This window comes from Tamandua tetradactyla, chromosome 18, assembly GCF_023851605.1.
Source record: "Tamandua tetradactyla isolate mTamTet1 chromosome 18, mTamTet1.pri, whole genome shotgun sequence".
Taxonomy (NCBI): Eukaryota; Metazoa; Chordata; class Mammalia; order Pilosa; family Myrmecophagidae; genus Tamandua; species Tamandua tetradactyla.
The window spans coordinates 49851505-49875323 of record NC_135344.1 but is presented as its reverse complement, the minus strand read 5'-3'; the positions used below and the strand labels follow the sequence as shown (position 1 = coordinate 49875323).

The following is a 23819-nucleotide window of genomic DNA, read 5'->3' as shown; positions in this document are numbered from 1 at the left end:
TGTTGACAAGGTAGATGAAAGGAGCATCAGACACAAGATTTTCACAATCACACAGTCACACTGTGAAAGCTATATCATTATTCAGTCATCATCAAGAAACATGGCTACTGGAACACAGCTCTACATTTTCAGGCAGTTCCCTCCAGCCTCTCCATTACATCTTGAATAACAAGGTGATATCTACTTTATGCGTAAGAATAACCTCCAGGATAAACTCTCGACTCTGGAATTTCTCAGCCATTGACACTTTGTCTCACTTTACTCTTCCCCCTTTTGGTCGAGAAGGTTTTCTCAATCCATTGATGCTGAGTCTCAGCTCATTCTAGGATTTCTGTCCCACATTGCCAGGAAGGTCCACACCCCTGGGAGTCATATCCCACTTAGACAGGGGGAGGGTGGTGAGTTTGCTTGTTGTGTTGGCTGGAGAGAGAGGCCATATCTGAGCAACAAAAGAGGTTCTCTTGGGGTGACTCTCAGGCCTAATTTTAAGTAGGCTTGACCTATGCTTTGTGTGATTAAGTTTCATATGAACAAACCCCAAGACTGGGGTCAGCCTATAGCTTTGGTTGTCCACACTGCTTGTGAGAATATCAAGAATTCAAGTTGGGGAAGTTGAATTTCTCTCCATTCTCACCATTCCCCAAAGAGGACTTGGCAAATACTTGTCCACTCACTGATCAGATCACTCTGGGATTATCAGGGCATCACTCTGGACAAACCAACAAAATGTCATGTCCTACCCAATGTTCCAAGTACTTATGGTGTTCAATCAAGCTATCTGCGTAAGTTATATTAGGAAATGCACTAGTCAAAATATAAATTTTGTACCAAATAAACAATTTTTGCTTTAGTCTCACACATAAATTGAAATTTTAAAATATTAATTACCATTTATTTTCAGCACCCTGCAGTAATGACATTCCTTTGTTCTTCCTCATGCAAAAACATTTTTAAAATTTGTACATTTAGTCACTATTATTATACACTCTAGGCATTCCTAGATTATGCCATCTCTTGTTGAAGATTTTTGATTGTATTCATAAGGGATATTGGTCAATAGTTTTCTTTCCTTGAGATCTCTTTATCTGACTTTGGTATCAGGGCAATTTTGGAATCTTGGACTCATACGATGAATTATGAAGTATTTCCCTTTTCTTCTATTTTTTTTTAAGTATTTAAGGATTGATGTTTTTTGTTTTGCTTTGTTTTTTATGTTTGGTAGAATTCACCAGTGGAATCATCCTGTCCCAGGCTATTCTTTGTTGTTGTTTTTTTTTTTTATTACTTATTCACTCTTTACCTGCTAAATGTCTGTTCCTAGATTTCCTGTTTCTCAGTTTCTAAACTGAGTCAGCTTAGGCAGTTTTTGCATTTCTAGGAATTTGTCCATTTCATCTAAGATATGTAATTTGTTGTATTGTTGCTGATAGTTGTCTCTTAAATCCTTTTTAGTTATGGGACATTTATAGTAATGTCCCCTTTTCATTTCTGATTTTAGTTATTTGTTTCTTCTCTCTTTTTCTTAATCAGTCTAGTTAAAAGTTTGTCAATTTTGTTGACCCCTTTCAAAGAACCAACTTTTTGTTACACTGATACTCTCTATTCTTTTTCTATTCCTTATTTCATTAATCTCTGCTCTGATCTTTATTATTTCCTTAATTCTTCTAGCTTTTGGTTTATCTTACTCATGTTTCTAGTTCCTTAAGGTATGAATTTGAGATCATTCTACTTTTTAAATGCTAATGTATATAGGTATGAATTTTACTCTAAAGCTTTCATTGCATCTCCTGAGTTATGATGTGTTGTGCTATTCTTTTCATTTGTCCAGAACTATTTTCTAATTTCATTTGTAACTTATTATTTGAGCCTTTGGATGTGTAAGAATGTGTTGTTTAATTTCTACATATCTATGAACAATCTAATTTTCTCTCTTTTCCAATTTTCCTTTTAGTTTGATTCCTTTGGCTTAGAGTAGATCATGACATGATTTCAATTTATTTAATTTTAATGAGATTTATTTTGTGGTCTGGCCTATCATAAAGATGATTCATGTGTACAGGAGAATGTGCATTTGGCTGTAGGGTACAATGTTCTATATTAGTCAGTTAGGTCTATTTGTTTATATTGCTAAGTCTTCTGTCTTTCTCTCTCTCTCTTTTTTTTTACCTCCTTTTTAATTTACTTCCATTATGGAAAGTGTAATAATGACATTTCCAAATATCATTGTAAACTCTCTATTTCTTTCTTCAATTATGGTGAATAAAATGCCAATAATTGTTATATTATCTTGAAGAAATGACCATTTCATCAACCTAGAATACCTTTATTTTTCTCTTATTACAGTTATCATCTCAAAGTTTGTATGAAATTTGTATAGCCACCCCAGCTATTTTTTTGGTTACTATTTGCCTAGAATATCTTTTCCATCCTTTCACTTTCAAACTAGTTGTCTGTAAGGATTAAAGTGAGTCTCTGGAAGACAGCGTAAACTTGGGTTATGTCATTTTTCCTTTCTGCCACTCTTAGATTTAATTATAGAGGTTAATCCATTTTTATTTAAAGCAATTATTGATAAGGAAGGACTTCTTCCATTTTGCCTTTGTTTTCTATATTTTTTGGAACATTTATTTATGTGACTGGGCCATAATTTCTTTCGTTTGCATGCCTCATAATTTTTTTTTGTTGAAAACTGTATATATTGAATATAACGTGATACTTCTATATATCAGAATTCCTGTCAAAGGAAACCTGGGGTTGATGTTTCTGCCATTTTGGATGATATTCTAATTCTTATATTCAAAAAATATAATTTAATATCTGATGTAAAAAATCTTGCTTTCAATCTTCTGTTCTTTTTGAAGGAAAACTGTCCTACAGCAGATTAATTATCAATAATTTCAACATGAAAACAATAAACAATGAAAGCATGAAATGTTCTTACCATTTTTCAAATGCAGTTCCAAACTGTCAAAATAAAAGATTGCAGTAAAAGTTAATTTTTATATAACATTAAAAGTAGGTAAACTTAACTTTCACCCAAACTCACTAATAAAATCATCAGTACCGCACATATCATACTATATGTCTGTCAAATAAAACTCTATTTTGTTTCCCAAAACAGTATATATTTACCTACTTATTCCTCTCCCTTTATAATTACATCCATCTAATTGTTTTCCTCCTTAATCTATGTGTTTCTAAATCTTATTCCTTCTTCATTAATGGCCAGTTCACCAACCATTATAACCCAAAAGAATTTTCACATAATCTGAAGTATATGACATCCCAATGAATTTTAAATATTACCAAAGAGTGATAAATAAAATATTAAACAAATATTTTCCCTAGTATTATCCCCCTTATGCACTGTGCTGGTTTGAAAGGATGTATGTACCCTAGAAAAGCCATGTTTTAATCCTAATCCCATTTTGGAAAGGTAGTCGCTTCTTCTAATTGCTATTTAGTATTGTATGTTTGAAACTGTATTTAGATCATCTCCCTGGATATGTGACTCAATTAAGAGTGGTTGTTAAACTGGATTAGGTGATGACATGACTACACCCATTTGGAGACATAAACTTATGGGAATCCTATAAAAGGGGAAACATTTTGGAGAAAGCTGGAGATTCAGAGAGAGCAGAGCAGACTAACATAGACATGAGAAGTAGAGTTCACCAGCCAGGGACCTTTGGAGATGAAGAAGGAAAATGCCTCCTGGGGAGCTTCATGAAACAGAAAGCCAGGAGAGGAAGCTAGCAGTTGACACCATGTTCACCATGTGCCCTTCCAGATGAAAGAGAAATCCTGACCATGTGCCTTTCCACTTGAAAGAGAAACTCTGAACTTCATTGGCCTTCCTGAACCAAGGTATTTTTCCCTGGATGCCTTTGACTGGACATTTCTATAGACTTATTTTAATTGAGACATTTTCTCAGCCTTAGAACTGTAAATTAGCAATTTATTAAATTCCCCTTTTTAAAAGCCATTTCATTTCTGGTATATTGCATTCTGGCAGCTAGCCAATGAGAACATGCACTACAAAATTCTTGGCTCTACAGATATAGTCTCATGGTAACTTAGGCTGTAAGATGGGCATAATTACCAAAAGTAAGGTCTACACAATCAGAATACCGTATGTTTCAAAGATAAGCCCAATTTAAGATGTTAAATTGAGCATATAATTAAATCCCTTTCATCTCCAAATCCTACCAAACTAAGGTACTGGACAAATAATGTGCATGTGTGTATACATGTATACACACAAACACACACTCAAAATCATTTGAACACATATTTTATAAGAATTCTTAGAATTCTTATAAAGTGATCAAATTAGACTGGTTGTGAAAACAGAGCCAAAGGGGAAATAAAAGTACAACTCAGAACAGATAAATTGGAGATTGTTAGTATCTCCTGGCTGACTGGCAATCCTTGGAGTTTCTTGTCTTTTGCATCACATGGTAATGTACATAGGCAGCATCTTCCCTTTTCTATTCCAGGTTCTGTTAACTTTCATATTCTGTCTGCTCCCTGAGACTTTTCCTTTTGCATTTAATTTCCTTTGCTTATAAGGCTTCAGTCATATTGGTATCATTGCTTATAAGGCTTAAGCCAACTTGAATTCAGTGTGGTCATACTTTAACTAATGACATCATCAGATGCCCTAATCACAACAAGGTTCACACCCATAGGTCTAGGTATAGGGACCAGAACATGTGTTTTGTAAAGAGTGTGATTCAATCACCATTAGAGACCATTTCAGACTAGCAGAATGCATTCTCTATGGAGCTTATAAGAAATTCCCAAAGTACAGAATAAACAGGTGATAATTAAAGTAAATACCTGAAAGCTGTCTATGGATGAGATGGGCCAATCTTCCTGCTATTCTTCCCCAGAATGCAAAACACATAGCTAAGAAATTGCCTTTTAGTCACTGCCATAAGAACAGTTTTCTAAGTACATTGAGTGTACCTAGACGGTGTACCTAAACAATGCTAAAGATGGAAACAAAACAGAGCCCAGTAACAATGGGACTAAACAGGTGGGTGAGGGAAAAGAAAGGCAGATTCATCAAATAGGGACATATTCTCAGGTGCTACAAATTCAAATGAGCTTATTTAGGCAAAAGTATGGGCCCCCAATGTCTTAACTGAACATACTACTTCCTACTTACAAAGAGCTCCAGTAATATTTTCTTTTTACTGGGTAAAAGCCTTGAATGTAAACAGATTGCGGCACCTGCCAAATATACACATCCCACACCCCCCACCCCACACACACACGCAAAAAAAGCAAAAAAACAAAGTATGCTAGCAACCAGTCATCAGTCTGGTGCTTCATTTATGAACACAAAGGAAAATGAAGAGTATATAAATACTTGAAGAAAAAAATAGAATATGGAAAATGAGGAAATTTACTTCAAATATAACAGAAATAGTGGAAGGAAACAAAATGAATGAAATAATAAAGTCAAGGAGTATATCTCTTTTCTCTATAATAATAAAAAAGTGAAAGCTATAATTTAGTGAAAGAACATCATTATCTAAATATAAAATAGGCTAATATAATTTACAATTTAAATCAAATCATGGAATGTGAGAGAAAATTGCCCATTTGACCTTGACTGTCAGAATAATCTCCTTGCAAGGGATGTAGAAAAGATGCCATAGAATTACATTTCTTCCCTATAAGCCCAATCATACTCTTTGATCATATCATTATAAATGCTCCTTATTGGTTTTTAGTTTTAGTCAAACTTCAAACCAAGCAGAAAGGACTTAAATCAAATTTTCAGACTAAAATGTAACACTTAAAATATCAGAGAGCAAACATCCTCACTGCCCTGATAGAAGCTGAGAGGAAGAATTGAGGAATATTGAAAGAAATGGAAGAGAGAAACATAATTTCCACCTTAATTTATTTTAATTTAAGGACCCATTTCCAATGGAGGCTAGACAACTCAAGCTATAACAGCCTGCATTTGAAATGCAGACAATAAAACTGATCAAGTACCTCCCCTCCAAAAAAAGGAACGAGAAGAAGTAGGAAAAAAAGGAAGATGAAATCAATACATATTTATATAGAAAATATGTATAAAGTTAATAACAAAACAAATCTAGTTATATATTTAAACTAACATATATAAAAAAACAAGCTCCTATTCCTGCTGGGAAAACACCTACATTGCCTGAAATATAAGATTTCCAGATCTTCATAAAAATATCAATGGGAGAACGCATAAGCAATACTTAGCTCTTCAATATTAGAATAAGGAGCATAATAACTGACGAAGGAAGTTGTTCTCATCACTGTACATTAAATTTTGTTTTGAAATTCCAAGCCAAAGTAACAAGACAACACTGCAAGTGTTAAGTTAATAAAGGAAGATATTATTTGTAGATAATGTGATATTTTTAATATAGTCAATCAAAATAGTCAAATAAAATCTATTAGATATAAATTAAATAGTTTACATACAAGCAAAACTCAAAAAACATAATAAGGTATATCCATCACCAATCTTTAGCAATAAACAAGAATATGAGAGATCTTTAAAATGAGAACCAAAAATATATATTGAGTAATTTACACAGAACAGAGAGAGATGTCATGTTCCCTAAAAGGAAAGATTTAATATTTAAAGATTTCTATTCTCTAAAAGTTTCCATAAATTGAAAGTAATACCAATCAAAAATCAAATTCATATTTAATAAGAAACTTGGTTTCCAGAATACCACAGCAATTAGATTTCTTGGTTCATAATGAGTAAATGTACAGCGACTTGCAATTTTTTTTAACATACACACTTACTTACAGTAGATTTCCAGCATCTTGGTATTGCCTTATGTTTTAGACTCAAATGTACACATTTATAATAAACACTTATATTCAGAGGTCCAAATTTGTTCATTAAAACGGCAGTTGGAGCTTAGTTGAGATACCTTCCATTGCTGCTAGTAGAGACTGCTTCTTTGTCCCATGGGGATGTATCTCCAACACAGCCTGCCATGCCAGTGGGAGAGTCGCACTTGCCTCCACAGATTTGGGGTTTTATTTACAGTTCTACTCTGTGATCTCAGTCCTTCCACCAATTCCAGATTGTGTATGATGTGTGTCCAGTCATGGTTATCCCCCAAACAGTTGTTCCAGACAGTTCTGGCTATTTACTAGCTGTTCTACAGGACTAATTAAATTCCACACCTCCCTGTGCCACCATCTTGACCTTGCTCTATGTTTTTATTGGAAATTATCCCCTAAGTTACAGTATTAAAAATACTATCTTTGGGAAAAAGAAAGTGTTTATAAAGCCCCCTATTTTCTACTATAAAAATTAAGAAAAAAATAACTTCATGTTTGTAATCTCCTTTTGTATCCTAAAACATCTATGGAGATGGGATATCATATTTAATATTCTTTCCCAAAACTGTGACATACTTTCATCTGTAAAGAATATTCAAACCCCCCCCCCAAAAAAGAATACTCAAACCCCACAGGAAGCACAGAATAAGAAAGAGGTCCTCTAATCCTGTATAGATTATTGTAATGCCTGGAAAAATCCTTGAGTATATTAAGCAGATAATCAAAAAGTATTGGCAAAGTCCCCTGAGGGAGGGGAGAAAGAATGTGGACCTATTAAACCATACTATCAGGAAATCCTCTGATACTGCATCAAAGGATTTTGAACACCCTTTTTTAGGAACACCCAAATCAATAGGCCATGCCCTTGATCATGAGGCTTACTCTTGTGAAGCTTATGTAGGTAGCAGAGAAGCTTGGACTACCTATAGATATGCCTAAGAGTTACTTCTGGAGGACTTCTTTGTTGCTCAGATATGGCCTCAGTCTCTCTAAGCCCAACTCTGCAAGTGAAATCATTGCCCCCCACCCCACATGGGCCATGCCTTCCATGGGTGAGAGTCCCCCTGGCGATGGGGGAGAGGAATCCTAGGGATGAATCCAGACCTGGTATCAAGGGATCAACAATTTCATCCTGACTAAAAGGGGGAAAAGAAGTATAATTAATAAAGTATCAGCGGCAGAAAGAGTTCAAATAGATTCGAGAAGCTACTCTGGAGGTTGCTTTTATGCAAGCTTCAGGTAGACCTTGCTACATATCACAACCTACCAACCCCCAACCAGGACCACTCTAGCCAATCCTGAAGGACACCTAGGGCAATATGTACAATTTCACAAGGGTTCCATGCACTAAAGTAACTTTTCAGAAACCTACAAACTCCAGATGGGTCCCTGGTCCAGATAAGTCCTGAAACCTAGCTCAGCCTCTCCAGAGATAGCTGAGAATATCAGATAGCTCCATCTCCCTACCCCATATAGTGACAGAACCTTCCAATATAAAAATTTAGAATTGCCATAGCCCAAACAACCTTAAAGAGAGGTATGGAAAGATCAAAGGTGATGGTGGAGTTATAAATAGAAGATAAGATTTGTCATGGTCAGGTTCATGTGCCAACTTGGCCAGGTGGTGGTACCTATTTGTCCGGTTGGGCAAGTGCTGGCCTGTCTGTTTTGATGAGGGCATTTCACAGAATTAAATCATGATCACACTGGCTGCATCCACAGCTGATTCCATTTGTAATCAGCCAAGGGGAGTGTCTTCTGCAATGAGTGATGCTTAATCTAATCACTGGACACCTTTTGGGGAGGATTCACAAGAGACAGGCTCTCTTCCTGCTTTGGCCAGTAAGCCTCTCCTGTGGAGTTCCTCCAGACCCTCCCTCAGAATTGTCATCTTCACAGTCTGCCCTATAGATTTTGGACTCTACATCCTCACAGTTACGTGAGACACTTTCATAAATTTTATATTTACAAATACTTCCTGTTGATTCTGTTTCTCTAGAGAGCCCTAACTAATACAGGATTTAACAAATGAATATGAATGTTGAATCATTAAATTGATACCTCCTTTAATCTCCGGTATTTTAGTGCAGCTAGAAGTAAAAACCTAAAATTATGAAATTGTAACCCATGTCAAAATCTGAAATACGTTCTACAACTCATTGTGGCATTGTGCTTTGAAATTTATAGCTTTTTTGTACATGTCATTTTTTACAAAAAAAGGAAAAAATCAACTGTGATAATAAAATTAATATTTAAGCCCTCTAGCCTCCTATATTCTGGAGCAGCTAGAAGGAAAAATATGAGAGGATCATATGGTAGCCCATGACAATCTCTGGGATCTGTCGTGTAACCACTTGTTGAAGAGTGCTTTGAAAACTATTGCTTTTTTATTTCTTTGCTTTGTATATATGTCATACTATACAGTAAAAAACAGTTTTAAAAAAAGAATACTCAAACGCTTGAATTTACAATCACTTTGGAATTTCTTATAGTTTTCTTAGTCTAAGGTCCAAATAATCTTCAAGATATAGACAACACTTTTCAAATAATATGCATACTTTAAGAATATTTATTTAATGCCTATTATGTACCAAGTTCTGGCAATGGTTAGTTGCAGATTATCTATATAGACACTGACTGACAAGATCTTATGATCTTGTGGAACCAAGAAACATAAACAAACAACTACAATACAAAGGGCTGATTGTTACAGTGTTGGTCAGTAAAATGTCATATGAGATTTCAAGAAAGGCTAGCTAACCTAATTTTGGAGTGCAAGGCTCACTTTCAAGGATGACATGAAGCCCAAATAGATAAAACAGAGGAACTGTATGGGTTAAGGCCCAGAGGTAAGAGATTTAATCAAATCTAGTGCATTGTTCATGAAGGGACATGAAGCTTAAGACTAAGTATTGTTTTATAAAGGGCCTTTTACTCCATGCCAAGGATTTTCAATTAATCATTGACACAAAAGAGATTCAGTAGAATGTTTTAAGCAGATAACAGACAATATTATATTAAGAAAGAAAAGGTGTATGACTTATTTTGGGGGGGATAGATGCGAGGACAAAATAACTAGAGGAGAAGGAGCCAGTTAAAGAGCTGTTACAGTAGTCCAAACAAGAATGAGAAGGACCTGAATCAGGATAGTACAGTACAGTAGAAAGAAATGTTTGGATTTGAGACATATCCCAGAAGTGAAAACAAAGCAAATTTGCAATCATATATAAAAGGTGAAAAAAAATGAGGAAACAATATGGTTAATCAAGGTTCTGCCTTATGTTACTGCATGAATACCATGCTACTCACTGAATCTGGAGGCACAGGAGGAAGAAATGATTAGCTCAATTTTGTATATCTTGAATTTGAAGTGCTAGGGTATCTATAAAAAGATATCTAATAGACATTAGATAAATGAGTTTTAGGTAAGAAAAGTGAAATCTGAGCTGGGAACAGTTTCATTTAAGAAGTATGTAGTGTGAGGGGGAGGGTGGGGTAAATAGAATGTCTGCTAATAGTACAGGGTTTCCTTTCGGGGAGAAGGGAATATAAATGGTCTAAAAGTAGATTGTGGTAATAGTTGCCTAGCCCTGTGATAATATTAAAAAACAATAAATGTACACTTTAAATGGGTGAATTATAAAGTATGTGAATTATATCTCAATAAAAATATTATAAACAAACAAAAAAGAAGTATACAGAAGTGTGTAACTGCTATAATTTGAAATGGGGTCACTGAAAATGAGAGTAGAGTGAGAATAGGACATAGCTGGAGGGCAAGAATATTTCCAATATGGCCAGAGGAAATAATAACCTACCAAAAAGACTGAAAGAGAGATCTACCAAAGAATGGATAAAGTCTATAGAGAGTCAAGATTTAAAATAAAGAAGAAAGAAATAAAGCCATGGGAAGAGAGCTTTTCCAGAAAGAGGTGGTGGTCAACAGTTTCATTTTTAGTAATATACAAAATGGAATTGTCCATTTGTTTTAATTTGTGGTGTGTGGATGTATACTTCAGGTTTGCATTTAACAATTTATCAATTACTGCTGCATAATAAGCCACTCCTAAACTCAGTGGGTAAAAAAATCTCTATTTTATTTGCTCACAATTCTATGGGTCACCAATGTAAGCTCGGGACAGTTGGGTGGTCACTATTGTGGTCACTAATGCAGCTGTTGTCATCTGGCAGATCTGTAACCTCTGACTACCATGCTCACACTTGCTATTGTAATGGTTATTTTTGCCTAGTTCTAGCTTAGTGCCACCCCTTTCATGGTACTAAAGTTGTTTATATGTGTTATTCTAGTTGTTTATGCTTGTTATTGATATGGTTATTTTAGCTTAGTTCCATCTTAATTCCACCCCTTCATATGATATTACAGGTGTGTTTACTTATTACTGTAATAGTAACAACTCCACATCCCCTTGTGTGAATCCCTAAATGCCTAAATACCTTGTGTGAATCCCTAATTGCCTAAAAACCCTAAATGCCTCAGACTCCAGGAGACAGATTTTAGGCTGGCAGGCCATCTGTTCCCCTTGCTTTGTGCAGCAAGAAACTCTTTCTCCCTTTTGAAACCCTGTATTGGCTTTTATGCCCATCAGGCAGAGGAGTCTGCATTGATCAACATCAGTTTGACAAGGGTAGGTGGTCCAAGATAGCCTCACCTACATGTCTGGCATTGGTGCTGGGTATTGGTTGGACTTCATTCTCCACTAGGTTATTCATCCTCAAGAACAGTAAATCAAGCTTCTTTACATGGTGATCTTAGGGTGGCAAGAGCATGAAGCTGAAGCTTCAAGGCCTCTTGAGGATTTATTGAGAAGGTATACGATATTGTAACTGAGAAATCAGGATTTAAAGGGTGATGTTAATTATTGAATCATTATATAGGTACTACTTTTTGTGTTCTGGTATATTGGAGTAGAAGAGGGAAATTCCTGAAATTTTTAAATTGTAAACCAGCTGCCTTAATCTCTGATAATGATTGTATAGCCCTTCTCTTCTGCCCTTGTGAGTCTAAAAATCTTGTGACTAACCTTCATTTGTATGCACTTATCCAGTTTTTCAACTTTAGAGTCTTGTAATAACTAAAGACAGCACCTAATGTCTATTAATGAAGGATCTTGAGTCAGCCCAGAACTAACCCACCCCAGAACTAAAGTTATCTTGATAACTGAGACTGGGTCTAACCAAAGTGGGCCTGTCTGACGTGGACAGTAGCTTAGACTTTAACCTACAAGTCACCTATACCTCTCCTCCATTTTCTTAAACACATTCTGTGACTAAGCATGTAAGCAATCTGCGCATGCTCAATAATCAGATCAGCTCTAATCATCTGAGGCCACTCTGCTCATTATCCTGAACCCTGCCCATTTTTTTCTCTAATAAAATCGCCCGAATTACTGCAGCTCAGGGAGACAGATTTTGGGCCGCTAGGCCATCTGCTCTTCTACTACATTGCTAGTAATAAATTCTTTCTCTCTTTGAAACCTTGGTGTCTCAGGAAATGGTTATTGAGTGTGTTGGGCAAAAGAATCCATAACCTTTATCCAGTAACAATATCACCTCTGTCGCCTCTGTTTTTCACAACAAGCCCATGTTTAAGGATAGACTCAACCTCTTACTGAAAGGAGATACTATTAATAATTTATTTACTTTTTATATATTTTATGCATAATCTACCATGACTTTCCCTTTGGCCATAAGGGAGATCCAGACAGACACATATTGTCAGAGCCCCATAACCCAGAAGCAAAAAACGTTTCTTTATTAGAACCCAGTTCTGCGCCAAGTGAGTGGTTTTCTAATCTATTACACAACTCTTAGCTCTTTCCTTTGGGTTCTGCTTCTTCCCGCTGAGATTTTTTTTTCTGTTTTATAATAAAAAATCGTACATTTCTAGCTATATAGATTTCCCAGCCTGTAATCTGATAATAGAAAGTTGAGGGCCCAAGATGTCTTTTCATCTATAATCATATCAGTCCCTTTTAAGCAAAGCTGTCGTGTTTTTTGCATTGCAGCTGTATTAAAAACATAGATTTATCTATGACTTTCATTACAGTCAATTCAATGCCCCCAAAAGTCAAAGTCATTTGACTTTGTGATATATCTCTAATTTGTGATATTCTTTTTGTGACATATCTCTAATTTGAACACTTTGTCAAGCTACTCTAAGACTACACATAAGAATCTAGAAGCTATTTTTCTGGTTGAGAAGATCTATTAAGTTACATTTAATGTCTTACTGATGTCTTATGAATAGATCTTATGTCCAGAATATTGATTTTTTTCTCTTTATCCTGTGGACATTTCTTATTCTGAAAATGCTTTTGACAGGAGAGACTTGAGATAAGAAAGAAAAATTTTAAAAGGTGCCTACAAACTCATGAGGAATTTATAAGTGTTAAGAGTTTGGCCCTATAACAGTTTGACATGCCCAAATTATAGAAAGATATTTATCAAAGAGACTATGGCTATGGCTTTTGGTGCATGGAGTAAAACCTAATCAGATTCATATGAATCTCAAAAGTTTTTAAGAGAATTGTATGAGCTTGGAATTAAAAGCAAAAAGATGATTCAAAATGTAAAAAAACCTCTGACCTCCCAACTTCTTATGGACAAGAAGAAGTTTGAGAAACCTACTAAAGGCCATTTCTTTTTCTTTTTTAATTTTTAAATTTTTTTTAAAAGTATGACAAGAAAGAAACACAAACATTCTTAACATATGGTCATTCCGTTCTACATATATAATCAGTAATTCACAATATCATCACATAGTTGCAAATTCATCATCATTTCTTAGAACATTTGCATCAATTCAGAAAATCATTTCTTAGAACATTTGCATCAATTCAGAAAAAGAATTAAAAAGAAAACAGAAAAAGAAATAAAATGAAAACAAACAAACAAAAATTATACATACCATACCCCTTACCTCTCCCTTTCATTGTCACTAGCATTTCAATCTAAATTTATTTTAACATTTTTTCCCCCTATTATTTATTTTTATTCCATATGTTCTACTCGTCTGTTGACAAGGTAGATAAAAGGAGCATCAGATACAAGGTTTTCACAATCACACAGTCACACTGTGAAAGCTATATCATTATTCAGTCATCATAAGAAACATGGCTACTGGAACATAGCTCTACATTTTCAGGCAGTTCCCTCCAGCCTCTCCATTACATCTTGAATAGCAAGGTGATATCTATTTAATGTATAAGAATAAACTCCAGGATAACCTCTCGACTCTTTGGAATCTCTCAGCCATTGACACTTTGTCTCATTTCACTCTTACCCCTTTTGGTCGAGAAGATTTTCTCAATCCGTTGATGCTGAGTCTCAGTTCATTCTAGGATTTCTGTCCTACATTGCCAGGAAGGTCTACACCCCTGGGAGTCATGTCCCATGTAGACAGGGGGAGGGTGGTGAGTTTGCTTGTTGTGTTGGCTGGAGAGAGAGGCCACAACTGAGCAAAAAAAGAGGCTCTCTTGGGGTGACTCTTAGGTGTAATTTTAAGTAGGCTTGACCTATCCTTTGCGGGGTTAAGTCTCATATGAACAAACCCCAAGACTGGGGGCTCAGCCTATAGCTTTGGTTGTCCACACTGCTTGTAAGAATATCAAGAATTCAACTTGGGGAGGTTGAATTTTCCCCCATTCTCACCATTCCCTGAAGGGGACTTTGCAAATACTTTTCCACTCACTGATCAAATCACTCTGGGATTCATTGGGGCATCACTCTGGACAAACCAACAAAATCTCATATCCTACCCAAGGTTCCATGTACTTAGGGTGTTCAACCAAGCTATCTATATAAGTTATATTAGGAAATGCACTAGTCAAAATATAAATTGTGTACCAAATAAACATTTTTTTGCTTTAGTCTCACACATAAGTTGAAATTTTAAAATATTAATTACCATCCATTTTCAGTGCCCTGCAGTAATGATATTCCTTTGTTCTTCTTCATGCAAAAACATTTTTAAAATTTGTACATTTAGTCACTATCATTATACACTCTAGGCATTCCTAGATTATACCATCTCAATTAAAGGCCATTTCTTATGGAAAGAAAAGGGCCTCTCAGAAACAAGAACTCAGGGAGTAGAGCAAAGAGGTAAAAAAAAAAAAAAATTAATTAAGAGAAAACTACCAGGGAACAGAACTGGGTACTAGTCAAGAACCATAGGGGAACCTGACAAAACGTGCCCTGATATTTAACGGGTCAATGAATGCTATGTTCCTTTTATTCTCTCCTTTTTGAATAAGTGTATCTATTGTGGTTAGCCTGTTCCTGATTCACCACTGGATGGTAAGTTCCCAGAGGAGTATTTAACTTGCCATTTTAGTTTACAGATCTTTGGGTCAAAAGATGCTTTGCCCAAGGAACTTCTTTTGCATCCAGATCTGTTGTAGAACATGAGATCATGGACTGTGAGCATGATACCATGATTGAATAAAACTTTGTGGGAGGAGAAGACTGTAGTTTGCATGTAGGGGGCAGGGAAGCAGGGGGTTAATCATATGACCTTTAGACTGACTATGATGTTACTACATAAATAGTCCCCAATGAATTATGTCTCCTGGTACCCACACCTTTCCTATTGCTCTCCCACATCAATGCTGTCTTGACTATGCGATTTGCTTTTGCCGATAGGACTTCAGCAAATATTACACAAGAAAACTTCATTAAGCATTTACTTACTGGGGCTTGTCCTTTTGTATCACTCTGTGCCAGTATCCAGAGATGTGAGTGAGGCTATTTTCATTTCTTGTTGAGTTTTCAGATGTGGGCAGCTATATGATTGGCCCCAGGCAAGAACCAATTGCCAAGCTGAATGCAGAACAAATAACTTCACGGTTAACAACAACAAAAATGTTTGTTTCAGCCACAAAGTTTTCTAGCGTGTGTATGTTTGAGCTCAAGGGTCAGTGGTAACTGTGGTAGTTAGATTCATGTGTCAATTTGGCCAGGTGATGGTGCCCAGTTTTTTTGTTGCTGTGGACTTAGATCATCAGCATGTGAAATTCATCTATGGCTGATTACATCTGTGGTCAGCTAAGGTGACTGCCTTCTGCAATGAGTGAAGTTTAATTTAATTAGCTGGAGGCTTAAATGAGAGAGAAGTCAGAAAAGAGCTTGGAGATGTAGAGAAGAATTACCCTGGGGAAAGCCATTTACACAAAGAAGCCAGAAAGGAAGGCCAGCAGACATAACCATGTGCCTTTCCCATGGGACAGAGAAAGCCAGAGGAAAACCAACCACCCTTCCCCGGAAGAACAGTAAATTTGCAACTACATAAATTCCCTTAATAAAAACCAGTCCATTTCTGGTGTACTGCATTGCGGCAGCATTAGCAAACTAAAACACTTACTTTAATGAAAGTATTTTCAGTAAAATAACAGGAACAAAATTCAGATTGAAATGGGTAAATGAGCAATTGGGAGGGGAGGAACCAGAGATAGTAAGTTTAGTCAACTCTTCCAGATGCTGAAGGGAAGGGGGAGAGTAAAAAAGAGGATATATATATATACATATATATATATATATATATGTAAAATAGGAGAAATGTCAGTATTTAAAATTGATAATGAGTGTGTTAAGAGAAAAGGCGATCTGGGAGATAGAATGGTGAGAAGACACAACCAATGGACCAAGACCTTGCAAAAGCAGACAACGATGTGCTACAGTTAGGGGAAGGAAAACTTTCATTAAAGGACACAAGGAATGTTTATGGAATGAAAAAATATTAATAAGTGGGATGACAAGAGTTTGAGGCACTTCTGTTATTACAGCTTATTTTTTTCTGGGAAGTAAGCAACGAATTAGGAGTGAGAGGATTCAGAGGTTTGAACAAAGGAGGGAAAGACTAGAGTTACCCCTGTAAAATCTTAGAGAAGTTCTGGTTGACAAAGAGAAGAATTTCAGAATGCTGTTAAAAACCTCATTGTGTTTGAGGCATGGATGTATAATATATAAAATTTGGATTCTCACACTATCACGAATAGATAACATAGCATTGAGGTGAAGAGTATGTGCTTTTGATCTCAGACGTACATCCTGAATCCATACTTTGCCATGGATGTGTGATCTTGGGTAAATCAATCCATCAAATTATTATTCCCGTCTGTAATTGGAGACAACGCCAGTTTCTACCTCACAGGGATTTGGTAAGAATTCATTGAAATCTTGCATATTAAGTGTTTAATATAGCCCATGGTATAGAGTAAGCCCTTTATAAATATTTGCTTTTTTATCATCGATATTGATGACAATGTTATTATTTTTATATAATATAGCCTTAATATTTTGAAGAATGGTTTTTCTTCATATGGAAAGTTATCCAGGTGATTTATTTCCACCATTTTGCAGTATTTTCTTTCTTTGCAAAAATAAAATTTAGAGAAAACTTTCATAGTTCTTACTCTGAAGGATATTCCTTTCAAAGTACAAAATTGCAGACACATCTCTGCTAGTCATGGGCTGTGCAGTGAAAATTACTGTGATATAATGGCAGGTGAATTGTAAAAGTTGATCATAAAAAAGATTGATATTTTGCTCATTAAATGTATTCTATACCCAAAGTAGATGCCACCCTGGCAATTAATTATAGAACCTTAACTAATAAAAGGCTGTGTTAATCCTGATAATAAACAAACAAACATCATTCCAAAAGGAAGCCTTGTATCTGTTAGCAGTCACGGAAGCCTAGGAAACCATTACTCTACTTTGCGTTTCTAGTTTTATCTATTCTGGACATTTCACATAAATAGTATCACATAACGTATGTTTTTTTGTGATTATGGCGATGCAGAAATCTTTAAATACACTAAAAGCAATTGATTTGTATACTAAATGGGTGCATTTTATGATATGTAAATTATCTCAATAAAGCTGTTTAAAAAAGACGGTTTGTAGAAAAATAGTCAACAACTTCGTCAAAAGAAAATGTTGCAAATTAAAAGAAGAGTAAAAACTCTTGGCCTAGAAAAGGCATCATGTTCTTTCTCCCTGTCCTTCGTCTCACACCAATCCCACCGTTAATGCACTTCTTCCCATCCCTGAAAAACTCCAGCTTCAGTGAGGGGAGATATTGCTGTAGTTTGGACAAAGAGCATTATCTCACCTATAACTTCTGATTTGGGACCTTCAGCAGGACGTGTTTAAATAAAACTGTACTTTGGCAAATACTCTCTTTTCTTTTGCTGGTTTCTGGGCCCTTTCTGGACCAGGTTGCCTTTATCGTTGCACCAGCCTTTTCCAGAAATTGGAATGATAAAACATGAGATTTGGGAAACGTCTAGAGATAATAAATCCAATTGCCTGCTTTGACTCCAAATCTCAAAATCCAGATAAATCAACATTATCTTCAACTCCAGATAAGAGTTTTGTACACACAACTCATGATGGAAATTACAATGGAATTTGGGATAGAGGCTTCAGGTGGTAATCATCAAATCTAACAGTATTCTTCTCCTTTGACTTGTCCTCTGCACACATAATCCTCTTGGGAACTGATGAAGGGGTAGACCCTGTTGGTCTTCCCAGCACTATTGACAGGTACCAGATGGTAACTTGGATTGTTGTTGATTACTGAATAAATGCTGATACAAATTGAAAAGTGTACAGTCTCAAAGGCACAATCAATTGAAACTTTTATTGGGTAAAATGTTAAGAAAAAATATCTTTTTCTAGCATTTTATTCAGGCATTCTTAAATTATTAAAATGTACACAGATACACAGTCACAAAAATTTAGTATGTTCTGCAGAACAATTACTCATTTTAAATATTTCTTATATAACTAAACTACTTTATCTGAAACCAGGTTTTATGTTAAGGTTAACCCAATTCTGATTTATGATCTATAGGAAGCTGTTGGGCATAATCTTTCCATAAATGTCCATAGGTGACTACTTGTTTAGAAATAATAAGCCTTCTTAGTTTTATTTAAACACATACACACCAAAAACTATTTTATTTAAGGATTTCTATCCAATAATGTTTGCTTTAGTTCTAAATTTTTGAGGAAAAGTTGTCAATATTCTTTAGATTTTAACTTTTGAGGAATAATTGTGAAGTTAAGGTTGTGTAACTAAAGTTACCAAAAGCTAATTTTTCCTAATAATGATAGGAAGTTTCTTCCCCTCATTTTGGCAACATAGATACTTAGAAAATAAAATTATTGTTTTTGTCTTTCAAAAATATAACTAAGCATTAGGACATTCTCAAAATGTTAATTCAAAAACAGATAACTAAATATCTAATCAATAAGTGTGGTGATCTAAACAAAAACTACTGACTGATAAACATAAGTAAATATACTTTATTTTCCAGTTCAGTACCAGCGAATCTAACTACCAAATATAAAGTCAATAAAAAAACAAAATAACACTTCTTAAAATTTAGAAAAGAGAAAATCTATAGGATAGTACTTGAAATTCACAAGAGGTTGTTAGAAGCATTTATTTCACAATAAACCTCCTTTCTGATAAATTGTATAAAATATCATATTTACTTATAGTATTTGCCAGTACTATGGCTTTTTTTGTCTAGAAGCCTATTTATCTGATAATGTTATTTTGAATGCATTTAATTTTGTCAGAATGCTCCCTCTGCCCTTCAGGGTCACAGAGGGGAGACTGAAATGGGCTTTAGAGTCAGATGGGACTCAGTTCAAATTCCAGCACTGGTGCTTACCACCTGTGCGGTGATGTGAATGTGTTTTCACTTTCCTAAGTCAACATTCTCACTTGTAAAGTAGGATTGTGGTAAAGAAATATGAAAAAAATGTGTGTCAAATTCTTAGAAAATAGATTATTCAGTAAATGGTAGCTCTTATTATGGATAAGAGGTATCTAGAGAAGAAAGGTTCTGTCTCAAGTTCTTATTGATTCTTACACTCCACAGATGTTTGCTGGGTGCCTGTTGTTTATTAAGCACTGAGCTCAAGGCATCTGGAGACAGCACTAAGACAGCCAAACCTGGTGCTTGTCCTCTTGGAGTTTTTCCATTTATTCAGGTGGTTAATTTATAAAACATACCAACAAGGGAACGTTTCTTTTATCAGCAGTCCTCAAGATAATCTATGAAATAACTTATTTTGTGAATTATTTTATCAAAGATAATCTTTTAGTGGGGCTATTATCCATAATGTTCATGAGTTTATCTTCCCAGAACCTCATGTGGGATTTTGGAAAGAAGAAGAACATGGGTATTAATCACAGAAGGAAGAGTGTTTGAGTCCCAGTTCTTCCTTGTGACCTTGAACAAACTGCTAAACTATTTTAAATTACTATTTTCCCCATGTCTCATTTGGATATAATAATAAGCATTCCATGGTAATTCTGTGAAGTCTGAAACATAATAGCATAATAAAGCACAGTGCTTGACATATTGTTTTTAATATATGGTAACTATTATAATTGTTTATTAAAATACCTATGAATCTACTTTCATCACTTTTTCAATATGCACAACTGTTAATTAAGACACATCAGATGTACTGCACAGCATATTCAAGAAATATTATTCTCTTCCATCTATGTAATATCTTTTCAAGGCCAGAACACCATCAGTCCTGTGACTCAGAAAGTGTTTTTCTGTAATATTCTGATTTGAGGACACATAAACATATAATGATAACATTATAGAAAAAATACTAGCTAATATATTATTCTGACTGCATATCATATGCTGGCTATCGTTCTAATGTCATTATCTCCATTCCCATCAGGCCACAAAACAAGGTCATTTTAACACCTACAATCTTAAAAATTATATTCTAATGCTTCTCAAAGGAGATGATACCCTGAGCCAGGAATTGTGAGTGGCAATTTAGAACATTCTTACAGAGCAGATACAGTAACAGTAGTGAAGGGAGAGAAAAAGCATAGATTGCTACCCAAATATCCAATTCTTTGGGTAGTCTAGTTCTGCATTAGTTGCTCAGAAAAATACTTTTAATAAAAGGCATGAGACTCTTTCATCATTCCTAAATTATCTATTGAAAATAAACAAAAGTTACAGTGATTTTAATTGAACTCCGTTCAGAATAATAAAGGCAATTTAGGTTAAAAAGACAAAGCAAGAATCATTATATTCTCTTTCAACAGACCTATTAAGTATTTCTTTAGAACAAAATAACTCATTATAAAGGGCAAGCTGTCCTTTAATATACCAATGTACTCCCTAATCATCTAATCAGTTTAGTGTCCCAAAAAGAATGTAAATACTATTTAATTTACTAGTCAAGTTGGGTTATGGAAATTACTACTTAGCATGATTGCCTCTGGATAAAGAACAAACAGGTAGAGGGAAAAAAAAATCTATTTAACAAGGTCGTTTTGCCCTTCTGGACTATCAAAAGCATGTCTAGATTAGTAAATTAGGTAGCTTAGCAAAGATTATAAAAAATATTCCAATTATCATAAAAAATAAAACTAATTGCCAGAATTCTTTAAATAACAGAGCCTTACAGGCTCTATAGCACCTACAAAAATGTTAGCATTTTAAATAAGTCACTTACCCGTTTCAAATGCTCCTGTATTTTAGACTCTACATCTTGAATGTGTGAAATCATTTTGTTGACACATGGTGCTGGCATGTTTACTGAAGCACAACTATGACGTCGACTTGGGTAGCTAAAGTAAATGCCTTTATTCACCCCTAAAGGTAAAACAGACAGAGGATGTTAAGTAGTAGCTATATATAAAGTAGTAGTTATATATATAGAATAGTAAACCTTGGTATTGAGGATGTGAAAGAAATATTCTGCTTGATTAATCTAATATTATTGAAATTCCATTAATACATTCATTTATGGGTTAAATATGTCAGAATTATAGAATGATTCCTCAAAATCTAAAAGCTAAAATCAAATAGTCATTTTTTACTTTCTAATGTAACAAATAAAAATCCTAAACAGCCTAAATAAAACCTCAAGCAAAGAGTGGAACATCTTAAAGTAAACATTGAAAGACAAATAAATGAAAAAGGTAGAGAACAAGTTAATCCATCTGTTTCTAAAAAGATCCTATATCACTAAAATATGCATGAAATACATTTAAATATTCCTTCAGAGAGACTCCTCATCTTCCAGAGTAAAGAATATCAAACCACCTAGGCATTTAAGACTAATAAATCCAGCAGGAGTTTCTCTGGCCGAAAAAAAAAATAAAAGCAGGTCTCCTTCATCCTCATAATAACCTCATTTTCTATCTTCCATTTCAGAAAATTGGAGTCTCGTGTGAAGAGTGATTGATGTTCTCACAACTGCATTCAAGCTGTAGTCATCATAAAATTCACTCAGTCCGATGTGCCTCAGTGATTCCAATCCTGGCATGTCCCAGATTGACTGAAGGTTGCAGAAGCACTGCAAAGTTGTCCATGAAATTTGACCAAAGTGCTTACTTGCAATACTTTTGACTCTAAGAACTCTATTGGCCTGGAATATAGATGCAATCACTGATCTTAAATGGAAGACACAAATAGGCTCTGTGCCTCAATGATAACAATTTGATATCCTCATTCAAGTTGACCTTGAGGAAAAGAGAAGTAATGCTGTTGCCTCCAGACTGTACGTTCCATTTCAATGTCATCCTGTAGAGGTGGTAAATGTTTTATTTGTCTTCATTTAAACTGCAGTCTTTTAAATATTGTTTTAAATGGAGCCCAGTAATATTCTCCTCCCAAAACACAGTCTCTGTGAAAATGGCGTATCTGTTTCATTTATGATAACGGTGTTTACTCCATATATGTGAATAATGCTAACAATTTTGAGCACTAAAAATATGTGCTAAACACAGGAACAAGCACCCCAATGTCATACCTTCTTTAATTTTCACTACAATCTTATGAAATGCGATTATTATTTTGATTTCACGCATGAGGAGAGTTTTATGGAAGTTAGATAATGTCTCCATGTCCATACACTTGTTAGGTGTTGAAGAACTGGGACTCAAACTACCTCTCTTTGGCCATGGAGAGTTAGTTATATTATGAAGGACCTCTTTACATTCAGAAGTGTGGCAAAATCAAGAGAAACAGGCATAAAGGTTTATTTTAGAGTATCTCAAATGCTTCACATATCACGTGTTTTACATTTTGAGTATTCCTTCATGATAGCAATGCTGTTATTCTAAAGTATTTTAGTGGGCCTTGACCATACTCTGAACACACACTGTTGCTCTGAATACTCTGTGTGCAATATTCCATCAATTCTCTTTAGTTCATACACATATATATTTTCATCTCTGTAATTGTGGGAGGACCAAAGAACAAGCTGGTGAAAATTACATATTGATCTCCTATCCAAATGTCTTTATAAGGACATGTTGCCCTTCCCTCTAGAAATAAAAAGATTCTGATACACATTTAACAACCAAGCAGTTGCCCTTATAGTAAAAACATTTGTTTTGCTTCATTAAATGTGTGGGAAACAAGGACCGTAATGCGTCACTTCACATATTCCTTGCATGTGGCACTTTCAACCTATTTTGTGAATACGAAGTAACTTCCATAGCATTCCTATGGTTTAGGATAAGCATTTTACATATGGAAGAGTAGGGAAAAGTCAATCCTGTGAAGGTAAAATTTGCATTAAAAGTCTGCAAAAGGCATGGATATATAACCAGCACAAGACCAAACCATAATGCAGAATTTCAGATTACTGATTTTTTATTCCAATGCATATTTAGTATATAAATTAATACCTTCCTTTCTATTTCTTTTTAATTTACCTTGTTTAACAAGATAACATGACAAAATAAAAAAGATCACTGAACTAGGTAACCATGTTCATTAATGTTTGATTTGACTGATGATTAGCTATCTATCTTTGACTAAGTCAACTCAGTCCCTAGAGCTTAGATTTCTAACTTGTAAACAAATGGGTTGGAAAGATGTTATATCTTTTCTACCTAAAGTTACATTGATACAATAATATGAATGGTT

The 23819-nt window shown here is 34.9% G+C and overlaps 1 protein-coding gene across 12 annotated transcripts in view; it reads right to left on the bottom strand.

Moving 5' to 3' along the window:
• CCDC178 (coiled-coil domain containing 178) overlaps nt 1-23819 on the bottom strand; it is a 477106-nt gene that overhangs the window by 398877 nt on the left and 54410 nt on the right. For 10 of the 12 annotated variants that reach the window (XR_013165210.1, XM_077135675.1, XM_077135679.1 and 7 more), the window contains 2 exons: nt 21394-21533; nt 2942-2964 (listed from right to left, as the gene is read on the bottom strand). Coding sequence is in view for 9 of the 12 variants with exons in the window: in XM_077135675.1 (XP_076991790.1) it covers nt 2942-2964; nt 21394-21533 (163 nt within the window). In the remaining 3 variants the exon portion in view is untranslated. Of the gene's footprint in view, nt 1-2941; nt 2965-15570; nt 15700-21393; nt 21534-23819 lie in introns of those variants that run through there. The other 2 variants (XM_077135683.1, XM_077135684.1) reach the window with 2 other exon arrangements.